Source organism: Aethalodelphis obliquidens, unplaced genomic scaffold, assembly GCF_003676395.1.
Source record: "Aethalodelphis obliquidens isolate GAN/ISIS:26980383/991018 unplaced genomic scaffold, ASM367639v1 scaffold44, whole genome shotgun sequence".
Lineage (NCBI taxonomy): Eukaryota > Metazoa > Chordata > Mammalia > Artiodactyla > Delphinidae > Aethalodelphis > Aethalodelphis obliquidens.
The window spans coordinates 6,198,729-6,226,098 of NW_020837988.1; the positions used below are offsets into that span (position 1 = coordinate 6,198,729).

The 27,370-nt window shown below is 56.2% G+C and overlaps 2 protein-coding genes across 3 annotated transcripts in view; both read left to right on the top strand.

The window, feature by feature from the left end:
• The first annotated feature begins 1,828 nt into the window (after positions 1-1,828).
• On the top strand, positions 1,829-6,241 carry RPL38 (ribosomal protein L38). Of its 2 annotated transcripts, none has more exons than XM_027080549.1 (5): positions 1,829-1,924; positions 2,137-2,170; positions 2,333-2,393; positions 5,300-5,422; positions 6,166-6,241. In XM_027080549.1, exons 2-5 carry the CDS (start codon positions 2,168-2,170, stop codon positions 6,189-6,191), a joined length of 213 nt encoding a protein of 70 aa, XP_026936350.1. In that variant the 5' UTR covers positions 1,829-1,924; positions 2,137-2,167; the 3' UTR covers positions 6,192-6,241. The 2 variants fall into 2 exon arrangements, with proteins under 2 accessions (XP_026936350.1, XP_026936351.1); XM_027080550.1 differs by lacking the exon at positions 1,829-1,924 and adding an exon at positions 2,001-2,019.
• A 4,948-nt stretch (positions 6,242-11,189) lies between these two features.
• TTYH2 (tweety family member 2) overlaps positions 11,190-27,370 on the top strand; it is a 38,265-nt gene continuing 22,084 nt past the window's right edge. The window contains exons 1-3 of the mRNA XM_027080551.1: positions 11,190-11,366; positions 18,704-18,876; positions 24,193-24,304. Coding sequence (XP_026936352.1) covers positions 11,238-11,366; positions 18,704-18,876; positions 24,193-24,304 — 414 coding nt within the window. The 5' untranslated portion in view covers positions 11,190-11,237. The remainder of the gene's footprint in view (positions 11,367-18,703; positions 18,877-24,192; positions 24,305-27,370) is intronic.

The window sequence follows — 27,370 nt, forward strand, 5'->3', positions numbered from 1 at the left end:
TTGCCGCACAGCCTATGGAAAGGCAGGTGGGAGTAACTGCTGCATGAGTGACGGGTGACAGGAGGCAGAGGTGCAGGGTCCTGCCCAGAGGAGAGGGCGGAGCTGAGCTCTGAGGATAAACAGGACCTAGGGTCAGAGGGGAGGGCACAGGCCGATGCCTGGGGTCAGGAAGTGCCCTTAAGACACCGGTTGGCTGGGCTGAAAAGGTCGTTGCTTTTGGCGGTGCAGTGGGGGAGAAAAGACCAGAAAGGCATCAGCCTGAGATGGAGGGGGGCTGTCAGGTCAGGCTGGGGGATTTGAGAGTGTCTTTCTCAGGTCAGAGCTGAGGCATCCTGACCTTCAGATAATCTCATATTAAGGCCCTACCAATTAACTTTTCTCTTTGTTAACACCCAGAAGCATCTGTAGTCACAGAAACATAGTTTGCCTTCTTTTAAAAGGCTGTCTAGCACCATTAGAGGATTTCGTGATCTCCCAGGGGCAAGGACTGTGGGTTTATCCTTCCCTGTATCTCCAGCATCTCTAGGAAAATGCTCAGCCTGGGCTTGTCTAATGGGAGGGAAGTGGGGAGGGGAGTGGGTTCAAAGCGAAGTTCATGGTAAAGGACTCTTTTCTCTTCAGATGAGCTGCTCTGTAATAATGCGCACAGGGCAATTACATTCTGTTGTGCAGTTATTAAATTGGGGAGGAAACAAATATAATAAAATGTAGACATTTGTAAGGAGGTTAAAAATAAAGTGGAGGATGAAAATTAAATCGATAACCTCAGGTTTCCTGGAGCCTGCCTGAAAAGACGTTCTGGAAGAGCTGAGGGTAAATTTGTGCTGAGAAAATAATACCAGGGATGGGGTGAAGGCTGCGAGGAACCAAAGGGGCAAAGGGAACGCTGCCTTCCCAGAGCTGCCAGCCCGTTTCAGGTGGGCAGCCTAGTGAGGAGGTGGTCAAGAGTCTGGGAGCGTGGTTCCGAGTCCTGACTTCACTTCTCCCAGCAACTGACACGCCTTCATTCTCTGCGGTAAGACTGGAGTAAACGACCGGAGCCACCCATCACAAGCACGCCCGAGGATCACAGAGGCCCTATGGGTAAAGTGCTTAGTACAGGAGATGCCCGGTGTGAGTGTTCCATAAAACGTTAGCTATTCCATGTTTGGTTTTTTTGGGGTTTTTTTTTTTTTTGCGGTACGCGGGCCTCATTGTTGCGGCCTCTCCCGTTGCGGAGCACAGGCTCCGGACGCGCAGGCCCAGCGGCCCTGGCTCACGCGCCCAGCCGCTTTGCAGCATGTGGGATCTTCCCGGACCGGGGCACGAACCCGTGTGCCCTGCATCGGCAGGCGGACTCTCAACCACTGCGCCACCAGGGAAGTCCCTATTCCAAGTTTTAACTTGCTTTTATGGTACCAGTTCTTAAAGGAATTGGAAGCAGCCAGTGGAAAAGCTCCGTTCAATAAGAAGAGGCGAGCAAGAGGGCCCTGCCCATGACACATTAGATGTCCGTGGCAAAGGAGACCAGAAGGAAAAGGGAGGAACCCCTAGAAAGAGGTTATAAAATGTACGTAGGAGGGTTCCTCCATTTAAAAGAAAAAAAAATCTCTGCGTAGATGCCCAATACACAGGTCTAATGAAAGTAGTAGATAGTAAGTCCTAACACAGGTCTTCAAACCGAATCTGAAATAAAACCTAGCAAAGCCAAGGTGGGGTTTGGACCGGAGGATAGAGGAGGTAGGGAGTGGTGGAGGGAAGCGGCCCATTGCTTTCGGGGAGCCGCGCTGTTAATCCAGGAAGAGACGCAGCGATGGGAAAGGCGAACGCCTGTGTTATTCTTGACCCGTTGCGGACACCGTACCCAGCTTCCTCTGGGGGAGGGCTTAACTGCCCGGAAACGGAAGTCTTTCTTTTCCGTTCTCCTCGCTTCTGGCTGTTCACGGTGAGTGTTTCTCGGGCCCTACGTTGGGAGTCGGGGGGTTATCCGTGGTAATCCACGGCTGGGTGATGTCTGGGGACCCAGGGCCTGGATCACAGGTGCGGGGGGAGGAGGATGGAGTGCGATGGGGCCGGTATTTCGGGGGTGTGGGGAGGGGAAGCGGGGTAGCCGCTGGTCCCCGCATCCCATGGTCACTGACGCTTGTTTTCCCGTAGGTTCTGCCCGTGCTCTCCGCGCCTCGTCGCCATGGTGAGTACGACCCCTGCCTGGGGCCTTTCCGGGGTTGGGGGGCGAGGGGCGAGGGCAGGGGCGCCTGTGCGAGGGTCTTCCGAGCCCCGAGAGGGGCTGGTGGGCCCGACCATCCTAGAAAAGCGTGTCTCTACAGTTGCTTCTTTTTGCTTTGTGTTGCAGCCTCGCAAAATTGAGGAAATTAAGGATTTTCTGCTCACAGCCAGGCGAAAGGACGCCAAATGTAAGTGAGGGTCTAGACGAGCGAGTGGAAAGGGTCGCGTTGGCGCGGAGCCGCTCCTGCACGGGCGCTGGGCCGGGCGGCTGCTTAAGCCTGTGCGTGCTGTCGGGAAGCAGTGGTTTTAGCAGGTCTCGCGTAAGAAAAGGTGGTTGGCCAGTGTGTTCTCTTCCTTAGGTAAATGTGAACGTTTAAGAAAAGTCCTAAGGTGTTTTGTTCGTGTGTGTCCTCCTGTGTATGGTAGGTGCTCAGAACGGAACCCTTACTGGGTGAAAATCTGGAAACGCGCGTTTCGTAAACCCCGACTTAGTGCTGCATGTTAGGCTCTGGGCTGAGCACAGGTCCTGCTCACAAGGAACTAAGTCATTTCCCTTCTACGTGAGTTAGCGTCCTAGCCTGTAAACGAAGGGAAAAGTAATTGATGCATCAGAAACATAAAACAGCGAGTTTTTGGTGGACGTGTGCCAGCTCCAGCTGCCAGTGTGTTCTCTCTACACGGGGAGGGAATTCTGCTGGTGTGCCTGTGTTGTAGTTGAAGGAGGTGTGGGGAGCTTGTGCTCTATACTAGATCTTGAACTGCCTTAACCCGGAGTCATCTTTCTTGTGCTGCTCCTTATAGCGTTCTTTCCCTCCCAGATTTGTGCTAAAGAGAAAATCGGATAACGCATGAAGGTGGAGTACTCTCGGGCTGACTTACTTTAAGGTGGGCTAAGGCGCCAGCCGTCTCTGACGCCCCGTGTCAGTGGTAGGGTGAAGCAGTGGCGTGCAGGAGAGCCTTTCAGGGAGTTCACGGGGCTTCAGGGAGAGTCATGTCTGTGTCCCCTTTACCTGAAACAGGTTGTTGCCTTTGATGCCCTGGTGCTGTGTGAACTGGTGACCACCTGTGAGAACAAGTAGCATCTGGTGGGAATGTCTGTCCTGACGGGTGGTGGGGACCCCGGGTGACAGTGCGCTTGTGTTTTTGTAGGTACTGTGGTGCACAAAGGAAATGTATCAGGTCAGCCTTAGTCCGGGCCCCGGAATTTGCTGTCACTGCCTGGGCAGATCCCAGCTCTACCAGCAGGTAGCTGTCCTTAGCGAGGTAAACACAACCCCACTGTTTTGTTTCTGTTGAAGAGGGGGTGATGACATCTGTCTCCTAGGATTGGTGCAAGGATCAGATCAGATGATCTCTTAGAGACGTCAGCACGTTGAGCAAGTGACACCAAATCCATCAGATGTCTTTGCATTTTAATTCTGTTGGGGAGCTTGAGTTTAGACAGTGACCTGTGAGAGTAGGGGTCACGTTCCCCTGGATGTGATAGGGTGCTCAGTGAGTGTTTTGTGAATACACCTTTGAATATTTCTTTATAGTTTTAATTGTAAAATATAAAATTGTTTGGTGTGCAGTTTACTGGCTTTGAGTATGTTCACACGGTGGTGCAACCATCCTTTTCCAGAAATTTTCATCTTGCAAAACTGAAACTCTGTAACCCATTAAACAGTAGGTCTCCATTCTCCCTCCAAGCCCTGGCCACCACCATTCTACTTCGTCCCTATCAGTTTGGCTCTTCTCGGTGTATGTCGTGTAAGTGGATCCTCTGGTATTGGTCCTTTCATGACTGGCTTGCTTCATTTGGCATGAGATCTTCAGAATTCATCCACGTTGGAGAATTTGTCAGGATTTCCTCCTTAAGACTAAATGGTCCATTGTGTGCACACGCCACATTTTGTTTCTCCATATCCGTCCGTGGACATTTGGGTGGTTTCTGCCTTTGGCTGTTGTGAATAATGTTGCTGTGAACGTTGTACAAACATCTCTTGTTGCTGCTGTCTGTGCTTTTGAGTATATTCCTATAAGTAGAATTGCTGCATCACATGACGTTGAATAAACACTTTTAAGAGATGCGTCTGCCTTATCTTGTGAGGGTTCAGTTAGTTTATAGATGCACGGCAGCTACTAGGGACGACGCAGTATGCTTAGCTTTGGGAGGAATGTTAAGGTAGCAAACTAGGTTGGTTTGAGTAAATATCCACGTGCCTGATGTATTAAAACAGGAGCCAAGGCAGCCCGTGCCCTCGGCAGGGCCACGGAGCTTCTGCTTCCTGTGACGTGTCCCACCCCTTTAGCGGTTTATTGGCAGAGATGGAGCTGTGGGTTGTGAGTCCAAGTTAACTGTGCTGTAGAAGTCGGAATGGGGAACTTGACAGGTGCCTGACATGAGTAACCTGGGAAGCCGATGTCTTCCTGCCGCCAGAATAGGTGGCGGCCTCATGAAGGTTCATCGACGCTTGTACATAACCACGCTGTTTGCTACATTTCAAACCTTGCGCTGTTGGACTTTGAGCACGCCTGGGGCTCTTTGTTGTCTGAGCTGTGTTCCCGAGATGGAATTTTAAAGCAATAAAGAGCCCAGAACATGTGTTCTGCTCACATTTGAGGAAAAGCTTCAGCACATGCTCATTATGTAGGGGGGCAGACCTGAAGGAAGAGCCTTAGCATCGCCCCCGATGGCATCTCATATGCAGTTATTTCTAGAAGGGTGGTGGAAAGTTCTTGATCTCAGCAGATAATCCATCTCCTTACTTTATGAACTACTTTCATCCCTTAAAAAATAATAATAATGAGATGGACACAGGATGGTCTAGGATGTGTTCAGTGTACCAGATACTACCTGTGTTTTAAATATAAACATTAAGCTCCAGGTTCTTGAGTAGTAATGTAAGGGAAATGAAGATTTCTGACATTATTTTTAAATACTGAGCTCAGAGGAGGGCGGGGGCATCTTGTTTTCTGTTTCAACAGAGGGACAGTGGAGGGAGGCAAGCACAGCTGTCACACGTGCCACGTCCTGCAGACCTACAAAGCCGGTGGACTGTGCGCCCTCTCTTTTCTGTGATACAGTTTAATTGTTAATTCTGGTCTCTGATAGCGGTCAAGATCAAGAAAAATAAGGATAATGTGAAGTTTAAGGTTCGATGTAGCAGGTACCTTTACACCTTGGTCATCACAGACAAAGAGAAGGCGGAGAAGCTGAAGCAGTCCCTGCCCCCAGGTGAGTGAGGCGGGAACCCCGGCGGGGGGGAGCAGCCCGGAGTGTGGGGGTCCCTGTGTCACCACCTTGTTTCTTCACTTGTCCCCAGAATGAGGAAAGTCCATTCTGTACTTTGTCTAAGTATCTGCTCTTGCTGTGGCTGTAGTGCAGGGAATATGTGTGGTTCTCAGAGGTTAGATACCATAGCAGAAATCGCTTCCGTGGCCACAGGAAAGTTTGTTTCAGCCCCTTCAGTGCTTTCCTAATGCAGCAGCATAACGGCCGATGCTCATTCTGTCACTCACCTCATCCTCACCGCGGCCCTACAAGGTAGGTAGGTGCTGATATATTGATGACCCCCATGTTTATAGGCTGAGGGACTTATTAAATACAACAGGCCATGAGCGTAGGTTAGTTAAGCATAGGGGCCTGTCCTGGTGGTGGAAGGCTCAAAAGGGCACCTGGGAGGAAACTGCCCCAGGAGCCCAGAGGGGGTTCCAAAGGCTGCTGCTTCACAGTGAGAAGTCAGCCAGCACCACTTGCCCTTGTAAGACTAACTGGAACGTCTTTAGAAAGGCTGAGAGAGGGAACGTTTTTATCATCAAACGCTAACTGTTATGTTTTAAGCGAAACCGTCCTGGTGGGCTTAATTTCTGAGCTTTGCGAACCCTCTGTAGCTTAAGTGCAAAATCCAGACAAGCAGTAGCTCAGATAAAATGAATAATCTTCTGAGTGGCTTACTTCTGGTGTCTCTTTTCCTCTAGGTTTGGCAGTGAAGGAGCTGAAATGAATCACGCACACTGATTTGAACTGTATTAAAAAAAATTGTAATTCTCAAAATGGCCTTTTTCTTTGAGGATGGGGGGTGTGGGTGTTACTTGGAATGGCTTCTGGTGGGAATAGGATGGGGGTCCTGGTTGCTACCTTGTTGCATCCCTAATCTTGGGCTGTGATCCCAGTGGACAAATAAAGCCATCTTTTTTTTTTTTCTTAAGCCTAAGTTTGAAAATAAGTAGATGGAAATAGGCAGTTAAAAGAGCCAATTATTGGTGGAAGTGAAGCCAGTCTGCACTCGTGGGATGTAAAAGTCATTTAGGTAAAATGAGCTCCCTTGTCATGAAAATGATAGTTAAAAGGAGGAGTTGATCAGCCTTCTTGGAAACGGCAGTAAATGAAGCCGTCTCCTCCTCAGGAGGTGGTGGCGCTTTTGTGTCTGCCATGTTGAAATGCTTCTTGATGCGGAGGTGGATGTGTGATTCCCTCCCCTCCCTCGACTAAGACACTTGTGTTCTCAGGCACAGGAGTGAAAATTCACTCTTGTGTGTTTCCTAAGTGCTACTCAAGATTAAGTGGAGCTCGGGAGTGGTACTTGGTGCCGTGAGATGAACGCAGATGAGAGGACAGTTTAGATGAGGGGCTCTGAGAAGGAGCCTGTGAGTTAAGCATGGAGATGAGTGGATGTTAGCCCAGCGAAAGGAGCCCCTGGAACCCAAAGACCGGTCTGAACATTTAAATGGAGGAGCCAGAGATCTGACCCCGCACCTTGAGGCAGTGCAGTGGTGGGTGTGGGGATAGGACACGCTGCTCAGACAGGTGCATGAAGACCCGAATCCCACCTCCCAGCCAGGCCTGGCTCCTTGGGGATTCAGTCCTGCTTCCACTACTTGCTGACACGAATGATCTTGAGAAACTACCGCAGCTCCCCCTGCGCCAGTTACCAATCCTGGGGAGGACTCCAGACGCAGATAGGGCAATACTTAGAAGGCAAAATCGCCTTCAGTAGTGGGTGTTGGTCCCCTGTGGCCAGCGAGTGTCTGCACGGTGGCAGGGCAGTTCGCTTACATGCACCCCTCCTGCCTCATGGAAGGACCCCCATCCCTTCCCCACAGAGCAGTATGGAGGGCCAAGTGTTTTAGGAGGCACGCATTTTTAAGCAGGGAAAGTGATTCATTGAGCTTGAAATAAGGAAATTTCTCACACTGGTGACAACGACGAGCCCGGCACAGGTCCTGTGGGCTCATTACCCTTTGGCCAGGAAGTCTTCCCCAGCCCGAGGACCAGTCTCAGGCAGCTGAGTGGGGGTCGCCAGGGCGCTTTTCCCAGCACTAAGTTCCCAGGTTATGGCAAGTCCCCACTGCAGTGGTTTCAGAGTCCAGTGAGCTACACTATGGAGGTTAGGGTCTTGGCACGGTTGTGTGGGTGCACCACGAGGTGGCGCCAAACTACGGCAAATGAGCGCCGGCGGCCCGGGAAGGTCTGGCCGTGGTTTACACTGAGATCTACGCCCAGGTAGCCAAGTGGCTGAGATCGTTTGTAGGCTTTTTTCTATAAGAATTCGAGGCATGTGAGGTCCTTTTTCAATCTAGTCCTGAGGAGTTCGGGTTTTGTTTCCTCCGGCACAAGAGTCCTCGGCGCTCAGTGGTTGTCGACAGACCCAGATGGGGCGCCTTCAGCGGCTTCCAGTCCTGCCCGCCCTTTCATTGGTCCAGCTTCCCAGGAAGAGGGCGGGTTTACCACTTGGGCTCCCTTTGTCCCAGCACATTTTGCAGAGACCAGCCCCAGTTCCTAGGATACAAACCCCGCAGGCATTTGTCTAGAGAAGGCATCCTTTCATGCTGTGGTTCTCAGCCCCGGCCTGTGCCTGCCAGTCATTTAGGGCACTTTTTAAAAGTTCGCTGAGGCCAGGTCTGGTTCCAGAGATTCTGCGTAAGTTGGTTTGATGCATCGGTATGTGTTCAAGCCCTCTGGTGCCCAGGGCCGACACTGCCTCTCTGAGGTCAGCCGGTCAGCTTGGGTGAAGTGGTTCCTGCCACGCCAGATGAATGGGGAGCTGCGTAGGCAAGAGGGCTGTTCGACGCCCTTAACGAGGCCCTGGGAGGTCTCACGTTTCTCTTCTGCTTCTCTGCTTCACTGGCGTCCCATCTAGGTCAGCAGGCCTCCGGGGAAGCAGCTAGAAAGGTCACTGTCCAGCTGGGTGCAGACCGGCCCAGCAGGTTTGTGTGTTCCAGGCTGCACCCCGTGGCTGCGGTGATGGCCCTGAGGGTGGGCTTGTGCAGTCAGCGTCTTCAGGTGTGGGCTGCGGGCCCACCCTTCCCCGACCCGTTCTGTCTCTGGGCCCAGCCCCAGCTCCAGCAGAGTCGATGCTCAGGGTGCACTCCATGCCCTCGCCCTCCCTTCTCCCCTAAGACACTTGCAGTTTGCTGTAGTGACTCTAATCTTCCTAGAGGAATGCCAAATCCTCCTAACTTCCGGGTCATTGTGGCAGGGATCAGCAGCTGCAGCCAGAGCTGTTGACAACGGGCAGGGGGAGGGGAACGTGTATGTGGCACCAGGCGGTGCCTATCCCGGAGGTCCCGGGGCTGCCTGGGGGCTGCGTGACCATGCAGGTTATCAGCGCCGCCGAGGGCCCTACGAAACCGCTTCAGGTCCGTCTTCCTGAGCTACCAGCACGGCCGGTTCAAGACCAAGACCCTGACCAGGGCCTCTGGGGCCATGTGTGGTCTGGCCCAGGCCTACCTTGACAACTTGTTTCTCTCTCTTTTGAAAAATACCTTTATTTTGGGAAATTCCCTGGCAGTCCAGTGGTTAGGACTCAGAGCTTTCACTGCCAGGGGCCGGGTTCGATCCCTGGTTGGAGAATTAAAAAAAATATATATATATATATAAATTTTATATATATATATATTTTTTAAGTAAGGCTGAGGTATAATTTACAGTGAAATTCACCCTTCTTGGTATGCAGTTCTCTGTACTTTGACAAACGTGTACAGTTGTGTAACCAACCCTGCAATCCAGAGAGAATATTCCCACCACCCCAAAGTTCCCTCTTGCACCCCAGCCCCTGGCAGCCTGCCACCGGTCTGTTTCTGTCGGTGCAGTGTGCCAGCCTCTCCTTCTTGTCGCTCCCCTCACTGCGGGCTTTGCATTTACTGATTCCACTCCGTCCCCTGCGGACCTTGGTCCCTGATCTCACAGTGTACTGTCCCCCTGCTCCGAATCCACCCTCCCCCAGGACTTGGGGTTTAACTTCAGCTCTCACCTCACGTGTCATTTTTCAGGAAATGTCCCCCCCCCCCCCAAGACTCTGTGCCGATTCACACACCGACACCGGGCTCTTGAAAGCACTTTGTCGGGGGAGGGGGGGGCTGGGCGGGGCTGGGGTTGTAGTTAATCACTGAGTGGGATAAAGGCTGCTTCCCCTCACCTATTAAACTTCCCATGCCGGCAGGAACGTGTGTTTTTCTCATCACTGTATTCCCTAGAACAGAGAACGTGCTCAATCAAAATTTGTTGAATTAATGAAAGGAAACCCCAGTGACAGGAACAGTGCTCTCCAGCTTCTGTGCCTCAGCTTTGGGCCTGCGCAGATGGACGGCTGCAGTCAGGCTCAGGGAACCTTGACCCGGACCGCGACCTCCCGGAGGAGAGAGAGGTCTCGACCACAGCACAGGACTCCATCTCTCAGCCCTGGATCTCTGATAGGGGAAGGGGCGTGTGTGGTCTCTCCCCCTCTAGCAGCCACGCGTGTTTGGTGGAGTTTCACCCGCATCCACCCCGTTCCCCAAGCCAGAAACCTAGAAGCCTCTCCCGGGTCTCTGTTCTCACCCGTGTCTCTACCCCCCTCGCTACCACCTCTCAGACTGTCTGTAACTCAAGCCTGATCCCTTCAGGACCCCTTAACTGCCCCACACCCACCTCACCGACCTCAGGCGGCCCTTTACCCTGCCCTGGACCTTGTCCCAAGCCTTCCCCCTCCTTCCCGCCCCGCGAAGCTCTGTCGGATCCGGGGCTGCCCCCACCGCATCCCCCGCATCCTGACGCGCCGACCCTGCTCTGCTTTTCTCCAGAACATCGCTAACCTAGCACGCTGTCCGTCTTCACGTGGGTACTGCTACCACCTCCCGCTAAACTGCGATCCCTTCCCAGCCAGAGCTTCCATCCGCTTTTGTTCACGGACAGAACAGTGCCTGGCACGTAGTAGGCGCTCAGTAAACTTGTGTTCTCGACGGTTCTGGCGTCTCCCTGGGATGTCCGGCCCTTCCCGGCGCTCCCGGTGCTCCCTCCCCTCCCCTCTCCTCCCTCCCCTCCCCTCCGGACAATTCCAGGGTCTCTCCCCAGGGGGCCCGCCCCGTCGGCTGGTAAGAATCGGCTGCTTCTCTTAATCCCCGCCCGGGGCTTTCCAGGCGGCACCCGTTAGTTGTTTGGGCAGATGCGCTGGGCGCTTCCGGGGCAGGACCGTGTCTTTGAACCCACGTGGCTTACAGAGTGAATGCTCAATCACGGTTGAGAGTGAGTACGGAATTAGTGACCCAGGACTGGGTCCCTTCCTTCCCCAGTCTGTCAGTTCGCTACCCTCTAAGAGCGCTAGGAACGGCCGGCCTCGCCTCTCACGCCATGACTGCCCGCGGCACTCATAGACCCTCTACATGCTGGCTTTGATTATAAGTGACCAGAAGCCCGGGGACCTAGAGAGTGCTGTTCAGAGACAGGTTCAGAAGCCTTCTGGGGGCTGTTTCCACTTCTCCTTCCACCTCTTTCGCCCGTGGGGCCAGGACAGATTCCAGGCCAAAAACACGCTTCAGGCTTTTCGGTGTGACCCCTTGCAGCCGGAGGGTGAGCACAGGGCGAGGAGCGCCCCCCCCGGAGGGGGCGGGGAGGGCGCGCGCGCTCAGCGGGCGGGGCCTAGTCCAGGGCAAGGCGGGGTCGGGGTGGGCCCGAGGCGGGGCCCGGGGCGGGGCCGGGCCTGGGGCGGGGCGGGGCGGGCGGGCGCGCGTCCCGGGCCGGGCGGTGGGCTGCGGTCGGCGGTCGCAGCGGGCGGGCGCACTCCGGCAGAGCCATGCTGGCGGCGCGCGTGGAGTATATCGCGCCCTGGTGGGTGGTGTGGCTGCACAGCGTCCCGCACGTCGGCTTGCGCCTGCAGCCGGTGGACAGCACCTTCAGGCCCCGCGATGAGAGTTACCAGGAGGTGAGTCCGCGCCGCCCCCCGACCCGGCGCCCCAAGTCCCCGCGCCACCCCTTCCGCCCTCCCAGCCCGCCGCTCTCCACAGGCGTCCAGACCCCGTCCCCCACTCTCCCCGCAGCCTCTTCGCCCCTTCTCCCCTTTCCCCGCAAGTCCTTGGCCTACGGCCCTCCGGTCTGGGAACCTCATGGGCCGGGACAACTGGAAAGATGGGAGTTAAGCCGGCCGAGGGACACGGGGGGGAAGGGCGCAGAGGCTGCCTGTGGCGGGGCGGGGAGGCTGAGCGCCGAGGGGGAGGGCAGCGCCGCGCGGCGTAGGGGCATTTGTGCCCGTACCCGGTGATTCCGCCGCACCAGCTGCGGAGATGCTGAGGAGGGCCCCGCCGTTTTCCTCCTTCTGCGGTTACAAGACGCGCTCTCTCTGGGAGAAGTTTGGGCAGAAACTCCCGGTCTCCCGGTTCGTCTCCGCAGCAACTCTCCTCCCCAGCCCCTGCTTGCAGCGTGGAAGCCGCTGCCAGCACCTCTACTTGGGCCCCTCCTGGAAGGCGACAGAGCTGGGGGAGAGGGGTGTGGACCCTCAGCTACGTGTGGATATTTGGGGGAAGGAAGGTGGCCCCCATCAGCCCCATCTCACACCAGCGCACCCTCCTTCTCTGTACAGACACACCTTCTAGGCCCTGGATTTCTGGGATCTTAGCGGCTTGGCTAGCCACTCGCCTCATCCCTGCAATTCTCTCCTTGCCCTGCTCTGCTGGCCTCCGCGGTTTCTGCACCCCTGGGGAGAAGGGGTGCTCCCCAGGCTTCCCCGCCCAGACAATTGCAGAATCTCCCAGCCTTCTCAGGTGTGGCCCAGCCCTCTCTAGCCCCTGTAGCCAGGCTGAGTAGTTTTCTGTTGGGTCAAAGATTCCGGGACTGGGAAGTCCAAGATGGGGCCCATTTGTTCAGGACTTTGACCCCCGGCAGCCTCTGCCTGCGTGTCAGGCTCTCTGCAGTCTCCTGGTGTGAGGCCAGTCAGGGCAGAGTGGGTCCTCCAGGGAGGCTGAGCAGGGGTCGACTGTTCACCTCTCCCCTGCCAGGACTCTCTCCTGCAGGGCGCCGGGGATCCTGGTCCAGTAGGGTGTGCAGGGTGCCAGTGACAGGGAGTCTAATAATAACCCCTAGTGTCCCCGTCACCCTCGGGCCCCAGGCAGATGGTGCCTGCCCTTCCAGAAGGAGGAGAGAATCAGGACCCCTTCCTGCTCTTAGGCAGGGATCCGTCGCCGGGTTTGGCTTGCCGAGTTCGCTTCCTTCCCTGTCTGTCTGGCCTCCCTCTCCCTAAGCCCTGCCTGGGGAAGGCAGTTCCCTGAGAATGTAGCCACCTGGGGAGAGCTCCAGGGAATCTTCCGCTCCCAATGAATGCATGAAAAGAGGCGGATATGATTTCAGAGACAGCTGTGTTGCTTGCGTACTGTGTGTGTGTGTGTGTGTGTGTGTGTGTGTGTGTCTGACCCCACGTCCTTGTGTCCCAAACCCTGCGCCCCAGATCCTGCCCCTGGGGCCTCCAACCACAGCTTTCTCCTCTCCCTGGAGGAAAAGTAAACTCTTGGCCTGGGTGGAGAAGACCTTGGTGTGTGGGGAGGGGCGGTAGGGCACTCCCCCCCCGCCAGAGACAGCTCCCGTCTGGCCAGCAGCTGTGGTTGGCAGGGCCTGAGCCTGGGCCACCCCCCTCGGTCCCCTGGAGAGATGGCAGATGAGCCAGAGGGACCCACTCACAGCCCCTGCCCCTCTCCTCCCCGGGGTTTCAGACCCTGACACACTGTGCTGGCATCCCCAGGGCCGCCGCTCCCTGCTGCCAAACACCCGGCCCCACCCCTACCCTCCATGTACTGCTTAGGCCGCCTGAGGGCTCTGAGTGGGAGATGAGTCTGGTGAGCCTGGATGGGAAGTCTGGCTCTGGGTGTTTATTTAAGGCGGCTCCTGTTTTGGTAAGTTCCCCTGTTGTCTGACCGTGGGTCTCTCCTGGACGTCCCCACCTTCGTCCCCTTCCTCCTGAGCGGCGGTCACCGCCCAAGTCAGGGCACCACGTCAGTTAACACCCTGGATTGGGCACCTTCTGCTGTCAGTCATCTCAGTACTCAAACTGTGACCATGGCAGGTGTCTGTACCTCCCTGAGCCTCACTTTCCTCCTCTGCAAGTATTAAATGAGATGTCCCTTGAAACATGTTTAGTACGTAGAGGGTCCCATAGCACGTGATAGGACCCAGTGACGCAAATCATTACGCAGACTGGCCTTGAGGTTCAGAAACGTGTCCAAGTACCATAACCCATGGAGAACAGACGGAAGATCTGTGTCTACACTCACTGATCAGGAAGGACTGAAAGACTCATGCAGAGGGGGCTTCAGCTCATGCCCCAAACGTCCAAGTGAACAGTACCGTCCTGTGGTACTGTGTGTGTGTGTGTGTGTGTGTGTGTGTGTACACAAAGATTAAATGGAACTGGAAACAGGCAGTGCGTCCTGGAAAGCTCCGTGGCGGGGACGAGCCGTGCGGGGGATCTGGAAGGCAAGGAGATCTAGGAGTGAAAAGCAGGTCGCCTGGTGACTGGGACATCCTGAGCAAAGTCAGTTCCCAGAACTTCCTTGAGGAAGCAGAGCTCCCAGTCACTTTCAGGGGTCTTGGGGAGCCATGGAAGCCCCCTGATGGCTGTCCTTCCATCCCTCCCTGCCAGTGGACTTGACCCTGAGTCCTCGCTCAGGCTACCTGGGCTCCATCCACCAGGCTCTTGGGGAGGTCGTGCCCAGTCTGTCTGCAGGGGCAGGTGAGGCGAGCCCCAGGTGGAGGAGGACGCCCCGGCCCCGCTGGGCCCCCAGCCCCATCCGAGGAAGCAGCCCAGACCTCTCAGCCTGAGTCTGCTGACCTCTGCCCGGAGAGAAGGAGTGGAGATGGAGCAGATCCCTGCTTCGAAGGGCTACTGAAGGGACCCGATCAGTTAGTGGGTGTAAAGCATGTGGCCAGCGCCCGGCGCTCCCTAAGTTGCCACAAGCCCTGCTTGGCAAGGAGGAAGCCCCAGCTGGCCAGGTGCCCATTGGACAGAGTTGGGGACAACAGAAAGGGCCCCTGGCACTGCCCCCGGCAGTGACTCCCAGAACAAGCCACTTCAGTTTCCTCCTTCAGTTGCCACCGTCAGCATGCGGCCGCCTCCCCGGAGAGGTGGGAGACCAGACACCGAGGAGGTGCTGTCCCCGAGAGGCCCGGCGGCTCCCGAGTGCCGCGCCAAGCTTCACTGCTGCTCCTGCCTGCGCATGTGCAGGAGCCCCCTGTGTGCGCCCTGCGCCGTCGGTCCTTGCCCCGCGTCCAGAGCCCAGCCGCGTCCAGGGCCCAGCCGCGTCCGTAGCCCAGCCGTTCTCTTGGGACGCGCGTGAGGAAGTAGAGGAGACACTCTTAATATTTTACACGGAGGCACGGATTTCCGTGTGTTGACGTTAGGTGGTTCCGCTCCTAGACTCCCCAGAGAGTCCCAAGTGTGTGTCCTTAGGCCGGGGGAGGGGCTAGACCCAGAACTACAGGGCTCCCCCAACTCGGGGGGCAGTCCTCAGGAGGAAAGGCCAGGCGGGGAGGCCCGCCGGCAGGATTTGAGGGGAGCCGAGCTTGGGAAGAGGAAGCCCCCTTCACTCAGTCTGAGCCCTGAGTCACGGTCAGCTGGACAGTCACGCTGCGCCCTGCCCCCTGCCCCCGGGGGGGAGGGGCTGCACCCTATCGAGTCACTGCCTCTCCCTCCGGCTCCTCTCGCCCTGGTCTCGCCCCTCGGCTGGCTCACTCTCTGTCTCCTGGGGTCTCGGGGCGAGGGGCGCTCAGGCTGTTGCCCACTCCCCCGCCCCAGTGCAGGAGCCCCTCGCGGTGCAGCCGCAGCCTCGGCGTTCCCAGAATGCCAGTCGGTCAGTGCTGCCCCCAGCTTGGATCCTGGGTTCGTGCTCTGGTTTCTCATCGCAAAGTGACAAACCAGAACTAATGGAAGTCACTGCCACGAGGGAGAGGCCCGAGCCCTGACGCGGGGGCGGGGAGGCGCGGCCGCAGGAGCTGCCCTGGAGCGCTCCCTTCTCGGCGCTGTCAGAGCAGGAGGCCAGAGCAGGAGGCCGTGTGAGCAGAGCTCCTGGCTTCCTCTGGACGGGAGGTCCTCCCTGTAACGCCCTCCCCGCACCCAGACACACGGGGACCCGCAGTGTTAATTAGCAGCTGGAAAATAATAGCCCGTTGGCCGCTGGCCGGTGACACCAAGGTGGCCGGTGACACCCAGGTGGCCGTGGGAGGTGGCTCTTCAGGCTCCTCTTCCCTCCCCCCTCCAACTCCTCCTTCCCTAACCCTAACCTCTGCCCCTGCCCTCGTGCTCCCAGCGCCCGAGGAAAGTTCTGGAGGGGAACTGCTAACAAAAGGGCCTCCGCATTTGGGTTTCCCAGACAGGGCCTCCCCGGGGATGGGCTGCACCAAGGGTAATCGAATGAGACCAGATGCCCAGCTTGGGGAGCCCCACCCCTGCCCCCCGGCCTTGGAATCCCAGGGCCCTGCGCACGAGACGAGGCTTGCAGGAGGTCAGGAGGCCGGAGTGGGCTGTGAGGCGTGAAACAGGGGAGCCAGGGCAGGGGCTCAGGGGTGGGGACGGGCTGTGGTTTGGAGAGATTGAAACAGCACCAACCCAAGTCGAGATTACTCCTTGGAGGTCCTTCCTTGGTGGATGGGGACCCATGATAGAGTCAGTGGGTTTTCCTGTTTGGGGGGAGATTGAGGGTGAGGCTGTCCAGGGTAGCTGGGAGGAAATATGGCTGTTAACCAGTCTCTAATCTATACAAAAGGTTTATCCAGGTTTTTGTTACTTTCTTTTTAATTAGGATTAACTTACAGGGAAGTGCACATCCCTAAGTGTACACCTCAATACGTGTGTGTGTGTGTGTGTGTGTGTGTGTGTGTGTGTGTGTGAGACACCATCCCAGTCAAAGTGTATTCCTGACCCCCCAGGAGGCTCCGTCCCACTTGATTCCCTCCCAAAGGTAGTTCCTATTCGGACCTCTGTCACTACAGATGAGTTTCTCTGACTTTGCATCTTACGTCAGTTAAACCACACAGTCTCTGCTGTGTCATCTGGCTTGTTTCCTCCACCGTGACATCTGTGAGATTCTCCCACATCACTGGCTGTCGCCGCAGTTGACTTTTCATAACTGCGTCATATTCCATCGTGTGGCTCCAGTCCCTGTTATCTATCCGATCTCTTGTTGGTTCGCTTGTTTCTGGTGTTTGGCTATTACCGCAGTGTTAGGCTGCTGTGAACATTCTTGCATGTATCTTCTGGGGGACATGAGCCCTCCTTTCTGCCAGGTGAATATGCAGGAGTAGGGTTGCTGGCTCTTGGGGTATATGCACCCTGCACAGTGGTTTGCAACTTGTGACGGGGGTCCTGGGCTTTAGCAGAGGGGCCTCAGGCCTGCGAGGGGGTGGCCAGGGCAAAGCTTGGCATTTACGTCCACCCCTCAGTCAGAGGCTCTCTGAACATCAGCGCTCTGCTAAGCGAGTCTGAAGAAAAGGTTAAGCTACTATAAACAGTTTGAGAAAGTCTGTTGACACTAATCAGGGTTTCCCCAACTTCAATCACATACAGATCTCTTGGGATATCTCTTGGTGCAGTTCTGATTCACTGGGTCCAGGGTGGGCCTTGAGAAGGTGTGTTCTGCATTTCAGAAGATGTCAATGCCCCAGGGTTGGTGAACTTCGCTTTGAATAGCAAGGCTCTAACCCCCCATCCTAGCCTTCTTCCCCTTGGCCTGGGGCTACAGGGCCTCCAGTGAGGGGCATGGGCTGGGGGCCAGCTAGTGGCAGCTTCTTCCACCGTCTCACCAGGCCAGCCTCCTGGCACAGTCCATGGGACAGGCCCAGTGGCCCTGGCCCGGGACCCCCCAGCGCCTGCCACCCAGGAGGACTTCCGCAGGGGGGTGTGGTCAGGTCCACTGGGCCTTCCCAGCTACCTGGAGGAGGAGGGCTTACCACCCATGCTGCTGAGTCGGGGGTCGGGGAGCAAGTTCCTGGCAGTACCTAAGATATATTTATCCCAGGTGGAGGCGAAAGCCACACTTCGTCACATCCACCCTGAGCCATCTCTCCTGTCCTCTTCTGGGCTGTCCCCACTGCTTTGGCCATTTGTCCGTGAGGCTCAGAAACCCGTCGGTCCAGGTGGCCAGCTGAGCAGGTCAGACCAGGGGTCTGCAGGCCGGCCCAAGCCCTCACGGGCCCGAGCGGCTGCGTGGGCTCAGCAGACACCCTCTCCCCTGTGAGGCTCTGCCCACCCCCGTCCAAGACGACCCCGGGCCTCGGGACTGCAGACCCCAGCCCCTGTGTTCAGGGTTGTCTCCTGGTGTGCGCATGCTCCTGCCTGAGTCTTGTCTCCCCCTTAGCCCAGAAGGGCCCCAGTGTCCCCCCGACTCTGCTCATCACCCTGCCCCGACAGCCCAGACTGGAGCGCTGGGGGTTCTGGGCTGGGAACGACCCGGGGCACGTGGGCAGCAGGGCGAGGCTGTCAGCTCGGGAGCCTGACTTAGAGCCAGGTCCAGCCCTGGCTGGCGGCCACCAGTCCTGCTGCCATCTGGCGTCCATCTGGCTGAATCGAGATTGGAAGGCAAGGAGTGGGGGGGCTGTGGGCCTCCTGACGGGTAGCGGCTCCTTCTGTGGGACCCTGATTGCTCGGCGGGCCTGAGACGGCATTTCCTCCCCCCTTCAGAATTCTGGGCTTTGCTGCCACAATTGGCATCTAGGGGTCGCCGTCCCTTTCAAGATGTGATGAGAGGGACGCCCCAGGTGCATCTCCTGACGTCTCCCCCCCTCCCCCAGCGCAGAGTTGGCCTCTGGTTGAGGATGTACCCCAATACCTGGAACAAGGCTCCGTGGGGCACATCCGCCAGGGCATCCCTTCCCTGCCCTGCGACAGGCCCCACTCAGCTTCTGAGACACCCCGCCCAGCCCCGTGTCCTCCAGGAGGCCTTGGATGCTCTGATCCCACGGACATCCATCTTGTCTCCCTCAGTCACACGGAGCACTGCCCACAGACCTCACTGTCTGGGGATGATTCCTGCCTTGTGTCTTGAGCAGCTCAGAGTATCCATCAGACAATGCCTGGTCCGCACCTGCATCCAGGTGTGTAAGCCCCGGACCTGGGGGCCAGGCTTGAGCCGTTCCTCCTTCCACCACTCATCTCGTATCCTCCCCCACCCACACCTGAGCTCTTCTGCCCCCCACTCCTCACCCAGCCCGAGGGCAGGGCGCTTCCCGACACCCCTGCCACCCATGGGACCAAGTGCTGACCCCAGGCCTCTCCCTCCTCAGTCGCTGCTGTTCCTGGGGCTGGTGGCCGCCGTCGGGCTGGGCCTGAACCTCGTCTTCCTCGCGGCTTACCTGGTGTGTGTGTGCTGCTCCCTGCAGAGCAGTGCGGTGCAGACCAAGCATCGCCACCCCTGCTGCATCACCTGGATGGCCGTGGCGGCTGGGCTCGTCTGCTGGTGAGTGTCCCTCTGCGCCGGGCCCGGCGTGCGCGCTCGGGCGGGGGCTGGCGGGGGTCTCCGTGTGAGGCTGCAAGGCGGACACAGTGGAAGAAAAGTGGGCCTGACCATCTGGGTCTTGCCTCGCCCTCCACTTCCCGCACCACCCCACCACCGGCAAACCCCAAGTGGCTCCTCAGCTGTCTGGCGATGTTCTCCTGCCTGAGCTCCGGGTACCTGGATGGGAGGGCCTGTCTCCAGGGTGAAAGCTGTGCCTTTTCTCGCCCAACAGTGGGAATCGGATGCCCTGGGTGGCGAGGGGAGGCTCCCGTGCATCCCGGGCCCCTGCCCCGGGGGGGGGCCTCTCCAGCCTGGCAGCGAGCTCCCTGAGCAGTTGACCGGCGACATCGCTGCTCTCTGTGTCCTGTCCCCTCCCAGCGGCCGCCCGGGGTCTGCGATCAAAGTCTGACTCCAGTCCAGATCAATGCCATCTTCTCACAAGATCAATAGCTCTTAGCACCATCAGCTGGGTCTTCTTCGCTTCGGATGGTGAAGTGAGGCTTTCTAACTGTGTGTCAGAGCCACGCTGCCCAGGCAGTGTGCACACACACGCGGGCCTTGTGTTCACCAGTTGTATTTTTCTTGTCTTTGTATCTACAGAGGTTTTTCCAAAAGCCTCAGCTCCTCCTGAAACGCTCCGGGGGGTGGTCCTGCCCAAGGGGTGGAATGCCTCATGGCTAATTGTCCATTGTATCCAAGAACCCACAGCACTGTCTTGGCCCCGGGACAAGAGGCAGATGGGGCTCATCCCTAGCGGCTCACCTCATCCCCCGGGCTTTCCTCTCCATTAGATCACGTTCAAGGTCCCGTCCTGCCTGCAGTGTCAGGGCATCTAAGCCAAAAGATAGGCAAGGACTCAAAGCAGCTTTGCAGGGGTGACAAAGCAGCAAACACGTGGAAGGGAACCAGGGCTGGGTGAGACACGCGGCCGGGGCTTAAATCATAAACTTAAAGGAGAGAGGTTGAGCCATGGTCGCAAGTTCAAAGACAAACATGACTCCCAGCAGAAAGGAGCCACCTGCAAAGTACCTGGTATTAAACAGCCTCCTCCTGAGAGCAAGGTGTGCAGGGCGGACAGGGAGAGACAGGATGGAGACGGCCAAAGAGACCAGCAGTGCTTGCTACGCGGGCAGCCCTCTCTCCTATGAACTCAGATTTTTCTGCAAAAAATACTGCAAGTGACAGAAGAATACTTTGGAACAGTAAGAATGACTTGGGAGGGTCAATTCCAATAAGTAATCATTACCTGCCTCTTAAGGAAAACTCAAAATGGGAGTGTATGTGGCACAGCTCCTCCTTCAGAATTCTCCAGGTCGCCTGGGCCGGGCACGAGGGAGCCGGCGATCAGAAAAACAGCCACCAGTTCTGCCTTCTTGTAGCTCTTGCTCTGTTGGGAGAGACAGAGGATCATGTGCTTGTTTGATCTGAGTACTTACGAATTAAAGGGTAATTTTGGAGACAAGGCATAGGCGTGAAGTTGGATGGCCCACTCGAGTTGGGTGTGAACTGGGTGACAAGGGCACCAAGACCAACAGGATGAGAAGGCGTGAACTAGGCAAAGGTGGGGGCAAGCTGGGAGGAGATACTTCCATGCAGAGGGAATCGGAGTGTGTGCAAAGGCCCTGTGGTGGGGGGGGGGGGGGGCAAAGCTTTTTTTTTTAAATTTATGTTATCGAAGTATAGTTGATTTTCAATGTTGTATTAATTTCTGCCGTACAACAAAGTGATTCAGTTATTCTTTTTCCTATTCTTTTCCATTATGGTTTATCCCAGGACATTGAATAGAGTTCCCTGTGCTACACAGTTGGACCTTGTTGTTTACCCATTCTGTATATAATACTTTGCATCTGCTAACCCCAAGCCCCCAGTCCATCCCTCCCCCACCCCGCCTCCCCCTTGGCAACCACAAGTCTGTTCTTTGTGAGTCTATTTCTGTTTCGTAGATAAGTTCATTTGTGTCATATTTTAGATTACTCCACATATTAGCGATATCGTATGGCATTTGTCTTTCTCTGTCTGACTTATCTTCACTTAGTATGATCATCTCTAGGTCCATCCATGTTGCTGCAGGTGGCATTATTTCTTTCTTTTTTATGGCTGAGTAATATTCCATTGTGTACATGGACCACATCTTCTTTATCCATTCGTCTGTCGATGGACATTTAGGTTGTTTCCATGTCTTGACTATTGTGACTAGTGCAGCTATGAGCATAGGGGTGCGTGTATCTTTTTGAATTATAGTTTCGTCGGGGTATATGCCCAGGAGTGGGATGCACAAAACTTTTAAGGCACTGAGAGAAGCCAGTGTGGCTGGAGCAGAGGGGCGGGCGAGGGGGCTGGGGTAGGGGTGCAGCAGGGTGGGGGATAGGCAGTAAGTGCGGTGGAGGCCCACAGTTACCTTCACTGGAGTCGTGCTCAGATTGGAGCCCAGCTGGAGTGAGTTGAGGGAGAGAAGCGGGGAGGGGGGGCCAACAAAAGCAGAAGGAGAAGGGATATGAGGTGAGGCTGGGGGGATTAGGAGGCGGGGGTCTTGCTGAGCTCTGACAGCAAGGATCCCGGAGAAGAGGGGAGATTCAATCCGTAGAAGAAAGAATGAACAAGGCAAAAGGGATATGAGGAGAATTCCCAGTGCACCTCTCTTTGGGAGTGATATAACATTTGATTAAGGGAGCGGTGCTGTTATACCAGAGAGGGGCAGCACCACAGACTTGTCTCAGAAGACTGGGTGCAATTACACAGCCCCTCCTGAACCATCATCTCCGATAAATCCATAGACCATGAGAAGACGCAAAAGTAGAATCCTCCGTTGTTGAAAAGAGGGAAAGGGAGAATTAAAAGGACGGGAGAGCATTGGCTTGAGGCCGAGTCCCCAGAAAACACTGGATCATGACACAGAGAACTAGCAGAGAAAGTTAGAAACACAAGGAGCAACCGAAAGGTATTTTTCAGAGCAGACTGAAATTTAAAAGATGAAGTGACTAAAGAGAAGCTCATAGAAATACAATACATTTAACGTATGAATATTTCTGCATTTGACCAAGGTCCTCCCAGTATCCCTGCGGATGCTGTGTTTACAGATTGTGTGGTGGTGCGGTTAAGTGGATTCAAAGCTGGTTGAACAATTCTGGTTGAATGCAAAGAATACTGATTTACTCCTGGCTTCACCAAACTGTAGCTGGTGCGCGCACGCGTGCGTGCGTCAGACACGTGAAGCAGATAGGAACCTTGTTTTAAAATGCGCATTCTCAGACCATACTGGTAACAAATGGGTGCGGTGTGCCCCCCGCCCCCGCCCCCCCCCACCTACGCTTTTAACAGGTGATTCTGTCCTGTGGTCCATGGACCGCTTTCTGAGAAACACTGAATTGGGGGTCAAGGGCACCCTGGAAGGAGGTTTCTAGAACAGTCTCCCAGGGGATTCCATCCCAGGTTCTGCCCTGTTTAAAGAAAAAGGGTGAAAGCGTTTGCACATGTGTCTTCATCTTTCCCCCGCAAAATCAGCCTTTTGGATGAAAACTCAAGGAGGCTGTTTAATGAATCTTGAGAGGACCCCCAGGGGTATGAGTCAGAGAAAGTATGATCAGTGACAGAGGCAAGACTTCGAATGATTTGTTCAGGCTGGAATGTTGGACTAAAACCAACTAGATGAAATTTCACAGGGATGGATTTAAAGTTCCTCTTTTATTTAAAACAAAACAAAAAGCAATACGGCACTAGAGGAAGAAGGAACGCCTGGGCTTAGCGGCAGTTCCTGGGGAGAAATCCAGGGATATTAATGGACCACAAGGTCAGTGACGGGGAGGGAGGACCCCAGGGCATTAGCCCCCTGTGCTCGGAGCTGGAGGGACCAGCTGGGCTTGGGTGCTTCACGCAGAGGCCACGTTTAAGGGTGACATGACATGATTAGAGAGAGTTGAACCAGAGGGTGATGCAGACCAGGGCCTGGAGGACACATCTGACTCGTAGAGCAGAGAAAGGGTGACGCGGAGCCCCATTCAGATGTCTGACAGGGTGCCTTGCAGAATTGGAAGCTTATTCCAGTCTGGCCCCGAGGACAGCCAGGAGCCAGCAGGTACGTGATTTAAGGTGGTAGGCTTCAGCTCAACCTAACTCAAACTAAGAAGGGACTTTCTAGAAGCCCAAACATTTCAGCAGGACAGATGCCTCGTGTGTGGTGTGGGGAAGTGGAGGTGAAAGGATAGAGAATGGAGGGGGCATCCCCAACCCTTGGAGGGTTTGGGAGAGGTGAGTGTGATTTCATGAGACCTCAGTGGTCCCCAAGCCCACGTGTGTCAGAGTCACCTGGGGAGCTGGCAAAGGTACGAGTTCCTGAGCCCCTCCCGGACCTACTGTAGCATCAAAACCCCTAGGGCCCGGCCAGCAATCTTCCACCCTTCAGAGCCCCGGGACTGGAGAACAGGAGTATTTTCTTGTTGGCTGAATGAAATGTGCTGCAGAGCTAGTTGGCCAGGCCAGAGACCGCTGCCCCAGAACCTTCCTCCCTCCCCCGGCCAGCCCATCTGCCAGAACTCTAGACCACCCCCTCTCCCCTACCCAGGAAAGAGTTCCTCAGCTAAAGTCAAAAACGCGCTCTCATGGATGCTTAAAGGCGCTTTCATCATAATTGCCAAAACCTAGAAGCAACTGAGAAGCCCTTCAGTAGGTGAATGGCTAAATTGTGTTCATCCAAACAATGGAATATTATTCAGCGCTTAAAAAAAGAAAAATGAGCTATCAAGCCATGAAAAAACATGGAGGAATCTTAAATACATATTACTAAGTGAAAGAAGCCCGTCTGAAAAGGCTACGTACTGTAGGATTCCAACCATATGACACTCTGGAAAAGGCAAAACCATGGAGACAGTAAAAAGATCAGTGGTTGGCAGGGGTTAGGAGTGAGGGAGGGATGGACGGGCAGAGCACAGAGGACTTTAAGGGCAGTGATATTACTCTGTATGAAACTATAATAGCGGATACATTTGTCCAAACCCATAAGATTGTGCTACGACACCAAGAGTGACCCTAATGTAAACTGTGGACTTTGGGTGATAATGACGTGTCCACGTAGGTTCATCAGTTGTAACAATTGTCCCATTCTGGTGAGGGTTGTTGACGGCTGGGGAGGCTGTCTGGGCGTCTGAGGCGCCACAGGGTATATGGGAAATTGCTGTACTTTCCATTCAGTTTCGTTGTGAAGTCTAAACGGCGCTAAAAAATAGTATACTAACAAAATTTCTCCTCTGGGTGTCACCTCTAACTTTGGGGTCTTGCCTCTAGTGCTGCGGTGGGCGTTGGTTTCTATGGAAACAGCGAGGCCAACGACGGGGTGTACCAGCTGATCTACTCCCTGGACAATGCCAACCACACCTTCTCTGGGATCGATGTGCTGGTAAGGTCGCGGGCAGCCGGTGAGGTCAGCGTGGTGGGAACGAGAGCCCCAGTCAGAGCCCAGCCAGCTCGGCTCCAAGGGGGCCGGACTCCCCTTGGGGCTGCCAGTTGGTCCCGCCGGAGCCAACCGGCGATTTCTGCTCCCCAGGCTGGGGGGCGGGGGGCACAGGGGGCAGGGGTAGGAGTGAGGACCAAAGGAGAAAGGCTGTGGGGTCCTGGGGGCCAGGACGGCTGTGGGATCAGAGCCCGTCCATCTTCAGCAGAGCTGAGCACTGTGCCATTTGTTCGAGAGGCCCCTGAATGTGGACAGTCGGCCCCGCGGTGTTTTCTGTGTTCACTTTCAGTGCTGGGTGTAGAGTATGGTGGGTGGCGTCCAGGAGATGTCAACACTTTTCAAAAACAAGTGAAGAGCCCCAAACCCCGCAAGGTGTCCTCCGGACTCTGGTTTCCAGGCGCCGTGACTCCAGCTGGGGGCTAAGGGTGAAGGATGTGCTGGGCTGGCCAGAAGAGAGGAAGGAGTTTTCGCCCAAGGAAGAGGTCCACTTGCTGAGCCTCGAGGGCGGGGAGAGTCAGGGTCTTCAAAAAAAGGTAGCCCATGGCCCCCAGTGCTTGTCACTTTCTCTCTGGAAGCACTGGCTCTTTGCAGCTGATTTCCCAGCAGCCCCTGGCGCCCTCGGAGCCAGGCTCCGGGGCAGTTTTCAGAAATGCCAGTCCTGTCCGCCATCACCTCTGGGCCAGTTCCCCAGTAGAGGGGTGACCTCAGCAAATGAGCAGTTGTGTCAGGCGGCCTCAGCCGTGCAAGCCAGCCCCGACCGGAGCCTGTGGACCTCACTTCCTCCTGCTGCGGCTTCAGGAGGATTCGACCTCAGTGGCCCTCCTCTCCCTTAAGCTCCTCTCAGGCCTTAATCCCCCAGCCCGGCTCCTCCCAGGAGGGACTCCCTTAAAGAGACAGCTGTGCTGCTCCTCGGGGGTACGGCTGGGTGCTGGGTGCCGTGGCTCTGGCCGCAGAGAGGGTCCTTCTGGGGAGCCGAGGGTCACACACCAGAGCAGGGGCCCAGCTCTCCTGCTGAGCTCATCCAACCACCCCCTGTGTCCACTGGGACCCATCCCTGGGGACTGAGAACTGCCTGGACACTGGGCTGGAGCAGCTCTAATGGGGTGAGGATGGGGCGGCTGGGATGGGGGAGCTGAGGGGCCGAACGCCGCCTGACCAGCACCGGGTGGGGCCTGGGGGGAGCTCACTCCCTGGGGACCCCCGCCTTCCCCTCTGCCCTGGTGGGGAAGGGGCTCCACCCACCAGCACAGAACCACTGGAGGAAGAGCCAGCCCCTGAAGGAGAATCCCTTCCCCGGGAAGCCCCAGAGCCATGACCTTCACTGGCTGACTTGTGACCATTGTAAGGAATGACCCGTGGCTCCCCAGGGCTGAGGAAGAAAGTCCCAGAGCCGCCCTGATGGGAAGATTCAAGCTTTTCATGTCCTTATCTGCCGTAGATGAGCTGGGCCCGAGACCCCCAGGTTGGGCCCATCCACCCCAGCTGAGCGCTCCCCAGGGTCAGGGGTGGACATGTGCATCAGGGGTGCATGTGCATCAGACCCCAGGCCTCTAAATGCCCCCGTGTTCCTGAAGGGAAGGGTTCTGTGTGTCTCTGGCGGTCAGCCCCTCATCCTCTCTCCACCATTTCTGAAAAGTGAAGGCAGGCGTCCCAGGCTCTGGTGATGGTCCAGCCGGCCAGGAGCTGCTTGGGTCCTGATGGCCACCTCCTGTGTTGACCTGCGTCCTTGGCTGGGCCTATGGGGCTGGTTTGGGCCTCGGGTGGGCACCCAACACTCCCAGTCCCAAGGGCTCCAGGGGAGGCAGCAGATCTTAGAGGGCTCCCCAGATTGGAGGGGGGTGAAGGCCAAGTATCACATAAATGATGTTAGATGAGATAATGCCCATGAAAGTGCCTGGTAATCTACAAAAAACGCTCCACATGTGGAGGGGGGACCCTATGCTAATGGTGCCGTTATTATAATTACTGTAATTGTGTGTGTTACCGTAATCACCACGAAAGAGAGAGGAGGCTTGGATTGGGGGGCGGCGGCACTCAGGAGACAAGTCAGGCGACTAAGACCTGGGCCAGAGCGAGGTGGGCCCTCCCAGGCTCCGCTTCCCAGACCAGAAGCCCCAGGCCTGCGCCCTTCCTCCCTGAGGGAGCCCTGGGCCTCGGTGGGCGGCGGGAGGGTCCTGGATCAGCTGCACACTCTGATTTGGGGGGTCACAAAGGGTCCTTTGGGAGGGCCAGGTGGGTCCTTTCTCTGGATCCAGCGCCCCCGGTCTGGGCCCCAGTGACTCACTCAGGGCACCTTGCACACCTCTAGCCCACTGGGGTCTCGGCTTAAAACCAGGGCCTTGGGCTCTACAGCCCCTGGGAGCTCAGCTGGCTCAAGTTTGAGCCACATGTTCTGGTGGCCACTGAGGCTCCTCTGGGTTCCCCTTTGCATTGGCATCAGGCCTGTGGGCAGCCCTGGGGAAGGAACTGGGCACAGAGAGGTCGTGTTGCTGCTGCAGGGTAGGGAGCTAGTATGTGTTAGAGCGAGTACTGGAACCCAGGGGTCTGGTCTTAGCCTTTCCCTTCAAGGCTCTGAGATGGGGGCCCTGCCCCCGGCCTGCCAAGCCTCCACCCTTCATCTCCTGGTACTTCATCCCCTGCCTGTCTAGAAAACCTCATCAACTCCCTCTCTAGGAGGGAGCTTCCTCCGTCTCAGAGATTTTCAAACTTGAGCTTGCAACAGAATCCCCTGGAGGGCTTGATAAACACAGATGGCGGGGGCCCACCCCAGACTTTCCAATTCTGTAGGTCTGGGACCAGGCTGAGAATTTGCATTTATAACGAGTTCCCAGCTGATAACAGGTCCAGGGGCCACAGCTGGAGAACCACAGCTCCATCCTCTGGGGCAGCAGCTTCCTCTACCACCTGCTAGCTCGCCCCTAACCCCACCCCAGCCTGGGGAGCTGAGCCGGCCCTCCCGATTCCCCGTGGGAGTGCCTGGTCCACCTCTGAGTGTGCCCATCGCCATCTCCC